Source organism: Chrysochloris asiatica, unplaced genomic scaffold, assembly GCF_000296735.1.
Source record: "Chrysochloris asiatica unplaced genomic scaffold, ChrAsi1.0 scaffold00150, whole genome shotgun sequence".
Lineage (NCBI taxonomy): Eukaryota > Metazoa > Chordata > Mammalia > Afrosoricida > Chrysochloridae > Chrysochloris > Chrysochloris asiatica.
Window position 1 is genome coordinate 6909606 of NW_006408668.1, and position 10269 is coordinate 6919874.

Consider the following 10269-nt stretch of genomic DNA (forward strand, 5'->3'; position numbering starts at 1 on the left):
TTCACTTCCAAAGTGAGTTTACAAACAGGTTTCCTACCTAGGGCTCTATTCTTTGAAGAGTGTTTTAATAGCATGAAAATTTTAAACAGAAGCAGTGAAATCTCAATATCATGTCCTCTTTTTATTTCTGTGATTGTCTCATTCTAAAACTATAATGACTCATTTGGTCTCTTTGTGCCTCAGTTTACGAACCAAATTTATAAGACAACACTGCTGTGTTATTGTTGAGATTCACTTCTGGAGGTTAAGTACTAACAAGTCATTTTAAAAAGTAATAACTTACAGTATATTATTTTCAATTAACCTGAAATGTTCCTTATACTTTGAAACATGATGTGCAGTGATTTTCTAAATTTTCCAAACCACTCTTAGTAATCCAGTAAAATCACATGTAAGAATCATTCTCAAGATTAAAGCACAGAAATGAAAAAAATAGGTAAAAGTTGAACCTAGTATAGAAACCAAACAATGTCCTCTATGTGAACCCTCCAAAGTTTGTGGAGTGTTGGGACTATCATTGGTGGTTTTCTTGTGGTGGTTGTTGTTGTTGTCAGGTGCCATTGAGTTGGAACCAACTCATAGCGACCCCATGCACAGCAGAACGAAACAATGTCCGATCCTGGGCCAACCTCACTACCGCTGCCACACTTGAGTCCATCAATGCTGCCATCTGGCTGATCCATCTTGTTAGAGGTCTTCCTCTTTTTCTCTGACCCTCCACCTTACCCAGCATGACATCCTTCTCCAACGATTGTTTCCTCCAGACAATATGTCCAAAGTATAAGAGACGAAGCTTAGCCATCCTGGCCTCCAAGGAGCACTCTGGCTGCACTTCTTCCAAAACAGATCTATTGGTTCTTTTGGCAGTCCATGGCACTTTCAGTATTCTCCTCCAACACCAGTTGTGGTATTTTAATACAATTGGTATTAAATGATTCAGTAGTTAAATGATTCAGTCCTATGTGCCTCCCAAGTTAAAAAAAACAACAACACTATAATTGTCAATGAAGATGTGCAGACAAGTAGAAATTGTCCTGTATGTTTTTGTAAACAAGTGATATTTTTCAGTCACTTGTCATTCAATTTTATTGACCATACCATCGTATGAAAGAGAAAATCTGAAGGGGAGAAATGATTGTTGTATACACTTTGAATTGCTTTGCATGGTCTCACGTGAGACAACTGGGATAAAAATCTTGAGTTATTTTAATATTTGAAAACAAAAAATGGAGATTAAAAAAAATCAGTTAAGATTGCATCAACAAAGAGAACTTTGAAAAGGAACTCAGAAAAACAACACCATTTAGAATAGACCCCCAAAAGATAAAAAACTTAGGAATAAATCTAACCTGGGATGTAAAAGACCTGTACAAAGAAAAATGAAAACATTATCTACATAAATGGAAAAACATCTTATGCTCATGGACTTTGCAGTCCAGTGCATTAACCCACAGTGCCACACCAGGACTCCAAGAATGGGTGATAGTACATAAAAAAATAATAAAAAAAGAGGGACTAGAGGTAAATACTGTTAACCAATGGCGCATGGAGAGGATTGTACTCATTGCAATGAAACAAAATACGATTGGTTGAGTGCAAAATCTATGTTCTGACAGGTAAACTATCACTCAATTCAATTCACAATAAAAGCTTAAAAAAAATGATAATTTCAAGTGGAGAGAAGTTATTCAAAGATGCTAAGGTTTTTTCTTAAGAGACATTCAATGCACACTTAAAATTTTTATTTTCTCATCTAAACTGTCACTGTTAAGACATTTACTTTGGGTCACATTATTCCCTTAATTTTTTCACAGAGAATATACCATTTTTTATATAGTTCATGGTCTTGTGGACATGTTCTAAGTAATATACTGGTTAGCATGGTAGTTTCGACTGGACAAAACTTACTGTCAATAAAACATGAATTTAATTTCTCACATACTTCCAGTGGCAACCAATGCTCAGGCACTTCAATATTACAGATTTGAATTCTTCCATTCTTTATGTCTATGTGTACTTTAATTTCCAAACATGACTGTCCATCTAATACATTAAAGGAAGTGTTTACAGTGAACTTTGGAGTCTTGCCATATACCCACTCCCAGGTTTGCAGGTCTTTGGCTTTGCTGTTTATTCCAGGAAACAGTGTCTCATCCTCAGGGTCTACCAGGTGAATGTGGCCATCAATCCGATGATAAGCTGCATACTCTGCAGCAACAGCACTCATCAGTACCTCACAGGTCAGAGTGGAATCTTTTTCCAGAAGGTTTTTCACTAAGGAAGGTATGCTAGTGGTGGCATTGCTCTTGATTCCTTGGTAAGGACTGTTCAGCAGTGAAGACAAGAAGGCTCCATCGGTGTTACACAGCAAAGTGCAGTGGTGATAAGCAGTAGTCCGGCCAATCTTAGAAGCAGTTCCTGAGATTTTAAACTGCCCATCGAGCAAAAGGTCAAATCTTTTGGTAGCCTGCACATCCAGCTGGGGTTGGACAGTGTTCAGAGCTTGCACAATTAACTTCAGATTTTCCATCCTATCATACTTGCTCTTCGTTGTAAAGAAAGTCAAATTGATATTACCCATATCGTGGTAGACAGTCCCTCCTCCACTTCTTCTTCTCGCCAACTTTACACCTTCTTTTCTCATCAGATTCAGGTTGCATTCTTGCCAAGGATTCTGATGCCTACCAATTACAACAGAAGGAGAATTTCTCCAAAGGAAAAGAATTGGATTGCCTTCTAGATTCATATGGTCATGGATCCAATCTTCTACAGCCAGATTTTGGTAAACATCATTTGAAATTGACTGTAGAATGAGCCCATTTTTCACTGTATCTTTAAAGCCAGCTGCTGGGACCTTACGGTTACAGAGTAACTGGAAGCAATTCTTCAATGAAAATGGGATCAGCATGCTTTTAAAAATGGAAGATAAAACAACAGATTAAAAAAGATAATTAAATTCTATTTCCAAGCCATCAATTCTTAGTTATTTAATCCAAGGTTGTCTTATTCTAAATATCCAATCCAGTTGCTTTTCTGATCCTTTGGCCATACCACTCTAAAACAGAGTACTCAGAGGAAATACATGATGACAAACATCAAATAGTTGCAGTTTAAACGGAATAAAGACACAGATTTTTCAAACAATAATTCTGCTAGAAACACATTACATAATATATCCCAAAGTCAAACAAATTACTTTGAATTCACAAATAATGTATGATTATTGAGAAAAACTAGATAAGCAAAAAGTAGGAAATGAAATAAACTACAATCTACTACCTGGAGACAATCATCATTACCGTTTCCATTCTTTTTCTGTTCATGTCTACACACTTTTTCCAACCCAGAGTACAACCATACTATTACTTCACTCAATACTTTGTTGTTGTTAAGTGCCATCGAGTTGGCCCACCCACAGCAAACCTCTATAGGGCTTCCGAGGAGCAGCCGGTAAGCTTGAACTGCTGACTTTGCGGTTCAAACCAACCTGGTGATTGAGTGCATATACTATGGCGCCACACCAGGACTCAGTATGCCATCGTGAGTTTACCACAATTTACTCAATCTGTGGTGTACTTTATTTCAGATTGTTTCTCGTTTTTCTGTGTTGTTGTTAAGTGCCATTCAGTTGGTTCCCACCCACAGCAACCCTGTACAGGGTTTCCGAGGAGCAGCTGGTGAGCTTGAACCATTGACCTTGTGGTTCAAACCGACTTTGCAGTCCAGTGTATTAACCCACAGCGGCACACAAGGACTCCATTTCTGTGTTTGCAACAGCATATTCATGAATATCTCTGTGGAGCGCTTTAATTATTACCTTGTAATACCTTTTTGAAGTCCCTGGTTAATGCAAATGGTTAGGCGCTCAACCAGTAGCTAAAAGGCTGGTGGTTCAAGCTCATCTAGGGGTGTCTCAGAAGACAGGCCAGGAGATGGGCTTCCCCATGGTGCAGCTGAAAACCCCAATGTGCAGTTCTACTCTGTACACATGAGGTGACCATGAGTAGGAATTGTCTCCACAGCAACTAACAACATTTAAAAAAAAATCCTTATTTGACTTTGGGATATGTGATTTATTAGAAGCATAACTGTTTTATTTAGATGTCTATTAATTAAGATAGAGCTCCTGAAACCAGAAAGTATCAGCGTATGGAGGGTTATATGGAAAAGTTTTGAATAAGTTTACTACATTTGGACTCTTCCTGTAATTCTTGTTAGTACTGCTAGTGAAATATTACGTGGCATGGGGTTGAAAATAGTAGATACAAAAAAAAGGAATTTTGACTAGCTTTGGTCTTTTAATAAACCTTACTATTCAAATTCTATTCCTCAAGATGCGTATAATTTTCCTTTCAGTTGAAGAAATGGAAGAGAAAAGTTAAAGTCCATACTAGCCCAGCATAGGGAGACCAGTTAATAAGTACTATAGTTGTCCAAGCTGGAGCTAATGAGGGTCTACAATGGTGACAGACAACGGAGGGGATGGATATGGGCAACATTAGGCGGCGGACTGGTTCTTGCCTTCAAAAAACTCATAATCGAGTGAGAGATAAAGTAAACCAACAATTTAAAAATGGTGTCATAAGTGCTATGAAAGCAATAAGTACATTAATACATGAGACAAAAGGGGCAAGAAAAGTTTGTAAGAAAAGGAGAACATGATCCATTCAATGAGTTTAAATCTGTTAGCTGGTACTTCAGACATGCAAGGAATGGAGAGTTGTAAGAGATAAGGAGGCAGAAGTAGAGGTCACATTATAGTTTTAAAATCCACATCGAATGCTTAAAACTTTACTCTGAGGACCATGGGAGAGTCACAGAAGACTCTTAATATCAAATTAATGGTTTAGAGCTACCACCTAGAAACATAAGCATGGAGAACTGATAGTACTTGGTAACTGGTTGAATAAGGGTGAGAGAGAGAATTCAGAAATCATGACCTTTATAATCAGGCTGTTAACCTCAGGGTGGGCAGTTAGAAACTACCAGCTATTCCACGGGAGAAAGATGAGGCTTTCTGCTCCTGTAAAGATTTACAGCTTCGGAAACCCTGTACAGGGTCACTATGAGTCAGAACCGTCTCCATGGCACATAACCACCACCATAGTATAATGTACTTATTCACGAAGTTAAAAGACTGTAAGTATATACAGTACACCTAAATATAAAGAAGATGAAAATTCTTACATCTAGATCAGTAGACATCATAATAAATGGTGAAGAAATGGAAGCTGTCAAGGATTTCATTGTACTCTGATTAACAATCAGCACCCATGGAAGCAGCAAAACAGAAATCAAAGGATGTATTGCACTGAGAAAATCTTCTTTAAAAGACCTCTATAAAATTTTAAAAAGCAAAGATGTAACTTTGATGACTAAGGTGTGCCTGACGCAAGTCAGGGTATTCTCAATTGCTTCATATGCATGCGAAAGCTGGACAATAAAAAAGGAAGACTGACCGAAGAACTGATGCATTCAAATTGTGTGTGGTGGTAAAAAAAACACTGACTATAAAGCCCGAAGGTTCTTTAGAAGGCTTCATGCCATCAAGAAAGACCAATCACTGGAGAGAGGCATCATGTTTGATGAAGGAGAGGGTCACTAAGAAAAGAAAGACCTCTCAGTGAGATGGACAGCCACAAATGGCCGCAGTAACAGGTTCAAACATATCAGTAATTGGGAGGATGGCACAGGACTGGGCAACATTCCTTCTGGTATACATAAGGTCACTGTGAGTAGAAACTGACTCGATGGTACCTAACAACAACATAGTATAATGGTTAACATCTCAAACCAGATTGTTAAAATTCAAATCCCAACTCTGTGCCTTACCAGCTGAGTGGCCTAAAGCAGGTAAGTTAATTCTCTGTGCCTCCGATACCTTACTTGTAACATGTAAGTAATGACAGAACTCATTTCATATCAGGATTAAAAAGAGCTATTCTATGTAAAACGCTTTTAAAAATACCTGGCTTGTATAAAAGCACCAATATGTATTAGCTATTTATGGACTCGATGTGGCCCTTTAGGATCAGCACTTGACTGTGAATCACAGGGTCAGCAGTTCAAACCCACCAGCTGGTCCTTGGAAACCCTATGAGCCGAAAGCGTTAAGGGCACTTAATAGCACTACCAACAATTTTATTTATATCATGCCCTCGTTTCTGGACTGGGAAATGGTGGATAGAGATGACATTTTCTAGGACAAATTTCACAGGAGTGAAGGTAATTGCTTCATTTTGACTGTATTGAACTTCAGTGTTTATGGGATATGTAGGCATCAATGGGAAAGCACATTATAGATAGAAATTGAGGTCATGGGAGGGGACAAGATTGCCCAGTAACAGTTCAGTGAAACTGTCTTCAGCAGGACCCCAAAGAGGAACAGGCAGAGGAATGAACGTGAGCTCTCAAAAAAGAAACAGAACAGAGGGAAAACGAAGAAAATTTAAAATATAGTATTATGGGAGGTCCAAAAAGGCAACATCATTAACAGCTTAAATGCTGTGGGAAGATCAAATAACATGAGGTTGAAAAGGGTCAACTAGAGAAAAGTATCAAGGAGGTGTTAATGATCTTAGCAAGAACCAATATGGTGCATCAAAGTATGTCAAAGTGCAGGCAATCTAGTTGAGAAGGGAGGAGACAGAGCAAGAGAAGAGAATGTGGAGTTAGGGGAAGATTTAAGATGAAAGAGGTCTAAGGAAGTTTAGATGACAATGGGAAAAAGTCAAGAAGAGAAAAAAAGGAATAAGGGAAGTCCCTGAGGAAGTAGAAGTGTTGGGATCCAGCGTTCAGGTGGGGAAGCAGCCTGCAAAAAAGTGCATCTCTTCTATTATGACCTAAGAGAGAAAAAGGAATAGGTGTGGTGGGCGGCAGCCAAGAGTTCGCAACTGACACTAGTAGGATCAGAGGATCAGCAGGTGTATTTGATAATAATTTGGCAGCCATTTTAAGTAAGTTTTTAAGTCTAGGTCTCATTAAAACATCGAAATCTGAGGGAGTTAGGTTGGGCCTACTGTGTGCCAGGCACCTGAATAGGTAAGCAAATAAAGAGGCCTCTGTGAAGACATAACATTTAAATTGTGCCCTGAAGGACAAGAGAATGAAAATAAAAGGGTGTCTGAAAAAATCTGAATGCCATTTATTAATTTACAGAGAATCATAGGATGTCAAATGCCTATTCAGATCAGCCTTTTCACCTACTCTCTAGAGGATTACTGATAAGCTATTTTATCAAAAGTTGGCTTGGTGAATACAGACAGACTCAGAACAAAAGGAATGAGTTAAGTGATTGCAATGTATGATGGGATAGAACCTGAGGAAACAACCTCAACTCCCCGACCCTGGAGAGAGAGATCCTATCCTTAAAACCATGGTAATTCTTCCTCCTGGTGGTGGTGGTTGTGTACCATCGAGTTGGCTCCTACTTACTCATAGTCACTCTTGTAGTTTCCGAGGTTGTAAATCTTTACTGAGCAGAAAGCCTCATCTTTCCCCCACGGTAGATTCGAACTGCTGACCTTGAAGTTAGCAATCCCATTCGTAACTTACTATGTATGCTACTAGAGCTCGGGAAGGTGTAAATTCACCTAGGAAATGTGCGCCTCTTTCATTCCATGCTTTAGTAGATGCCCGAGATATCAGGATAAAATAACGTTTTGAAGGCCTGATAGAATTGTTTCTTTAAAGTAACTTCACATCTCTCCACTTTGACTCATTAATTACTAATTATAGTTCTTTTTCAAAGGACAATCTTATTTTCACCTCCCTAGGATCAAGGAGCTCTGGTAGCATAGTGGTTACGAATTGGGCTGTGAACCTCAAAGTCAGCACTTTGAAACTACAAGCAGCTCCGGGAGAAAGGTGAGGCTTTCTGCTCCCGTTAAAAGATTTACAGCCTTAGAAACCCTATACAGGGTCACTATGAGTTGGAACCGACTCGACGCCACTTAACAACAGGAACAGTTTGCACAGTGATTTTTCTGAGTCACAAAATGGCAAATTATATCACAGTCTTTTCTGTTTTTCTAGTTAAGTCCAGCTCCTTCTTAAAATTGCCCGGACTCTTGTGTTCTGTCACTTCTTTTACAATACGTAAACTTCTCAGGCTCTCATTACGGTTTTTGGTGTGAATGTTTTATTTTGGGGTTTTTTTTTTGCGTTTTCTGTAGGCGTGGGCACAGCTGGCATCCAACGTGTTCCACGTTTTTCACTCTGCGTTCCCGTGGAGTTAGGTCGTTCCCAGTGCTGTGCGTGAACTGCAGGGCCGTCAGCATTTAGTGCGGCGTGCACGTGGGTTCCCGGCCTCAAAGGTCCAGGTGTCTGGCTGCTCCAAAAGGCCCCAACGTGCGTCTGAAATTCCTGCCGGCCCAACACAACCCAAAGCGTCCCAAGAAACCCGCTTCCGGCTTCACTCACCTGTTATTTCCGGTCGCTCACGCCACCCAGTGCGGGTTCGAGAGGAAGAAGAAAACGTCCAGCTCCAAAAACCTCGCCGGGTTCCGAGCGCAGCTCGGCCCCGCCCCTTAGCTAACCCCGCCCACCGGGGAGGGTCTGCGGCGGATTGCCAGAAGCGCAGAGGGGAGGCGGGGCCATGATGGGAGGAATTCAGTTTCGTTTTCCCAGCAGAGTTGCAGGCTCCTGAGCCGTTCATAGGTTTCTGAAGTGCTCTTCTCAGGTTACCAAAGCCAACTCACTACTAATACTGGAGGCGGGCAAGAAAAGTCGTAAAGCTCTTAATTCAAATGCAGCTTCCCGCGGGTCAGCACAGAGAAAAGGTCACCTAGGGTTTAAATTAGGCCAGATCAAGGGTAGGCTTTCTGTTCCCATAAAGATTTGCAGCCTCGGAAATCCCAGAGGGGGTCGCTGTGAGTTGGAATTCGGTGACACACAATCACCTAGATTAGGGGGAATTTCCTGGAGGAATTTAAGAGAGTCCATTAGAACCCGACCAGTCAAGTCAGACAGGCTGGTAAACAGGGTTTTATATCCCACCATATCTTTTCGAAGAGAACGCCCCAGTGAAGAATGACAACACGCATATAACATGTACATCGCGCATAGGGATAGGGAGTTTCGAAACCGCGTAATTATTAGTTAAAAATAGAGTAAAGGCGAGATGATGCCGCTTGAAAGGTGCAAACATACAAATTGAAATTCGTTTTAAAAGACACTGCATTTAAAGGAATGTAGTTGGTAGTTGTAATGTTAGGTAGGTAGAACAGGGAAAGGAAGAGGGTCTCCCTGAAACACCACATACAGCTGAGTCAGCAGAAAATGAGACAAACCTCAGCAATAACAGATCCTGATACGGGAAGAACTTTTGTAAAACCGGGGAGGTAATGGTGATTATTTGCCTTGGAGGAGCTCTGGTAGTGTAGTGGTTACGAATCGGGCTGCTAACCTCAAGGTTGGCAGTTCAAAACTACCAGCCATTCCGCTGGAGAAAGATGAGGCTTTCTGCTCCCGAAAAGATTTACAGCCTTGGAAACCCTATGCAGGGTCACTATGAGTCGGAACCGACTCCATGGTAGTTAACGACAACTATGTGCATTCCTGTATAAGGTTTCAGAAGCTGTAAATCTTTCTTTATGGGAGCAGAAAGCCTCATCTTTTTTTCTGGGAGCCGCTGGTAGTTTCAAGCTAGAAACCATAGGTTAGCAGACCAACTGAAAACCACTATGCTACTGAAGCTTGCTCTCCAGCATAGAGATGCTAAAGCAAATGGAAGAAATGAGAAGGTCCAAGAACTGAACAGAAAAATTCAAAGATCCGCTCAAGAAGATAAAGCCAAACATTACAACAATGTGCAAAGACCTGGAATCAAAAAACTAAAAAGGAAGAACACGTTCAGCATTTCTCAATCTGGGGGAACTGAAGAAAAAATCAAGCTTCGATTTTCATTATTGAAGGATTCTCTGGGCAAATTATTGAATGATGCAGAAAGCATCAAAAGAAGAAATATACGGAGTCACTGTACCAAAAGGAAACAGTTAATGTTTCAAGAGGTAACATATGATCAAGAGCCCATGATACTGAAGGAGGAAGTCCAAGGTGCATTGAAGGAATTGGAAAAGAACAATTGATGGAATAAAAATTGAAATCTTTCAAGAAAGTGAGGCGGCACTGGAGGCATTCAACTCATCTATGCCAAGAAATTTGGAAGACAACTATCTGGCTGACTGATTGGAAAAGATCCATGTTTGTGCCCATTCCAAAGAGAGGTGACCCAACAGAATGTGGAAATCAGCAGACAATCTCTTTGAT

At 40.3% G+C, this 10269-nt stretch overlaps 1 protein-coding gene across 1 annotated transcript; it reads right to left on the reverse strand.

Annotated features, from left to right (window-relative positions):
• Window positions 1-1716: 1716 nt before the first annotated feature.
• Window positions 1717-2912, reverse strand: LIPT1 (lipoyltransferase 1). The gene has a single exon (XM_006870751.1). The coding sequence runs from the start codon at window positions 2906-2908 to the stop codon at window positions 1787-1789; it is 1122 nt and encodes a 373-aa protein (XP_006870813.1). The 5' UTR covers window positions 2909-2912; the 3' UTR covers window positions 1717-1786.
• Window positions 2913-10269: the final 7357 nt, after the last annotated feature.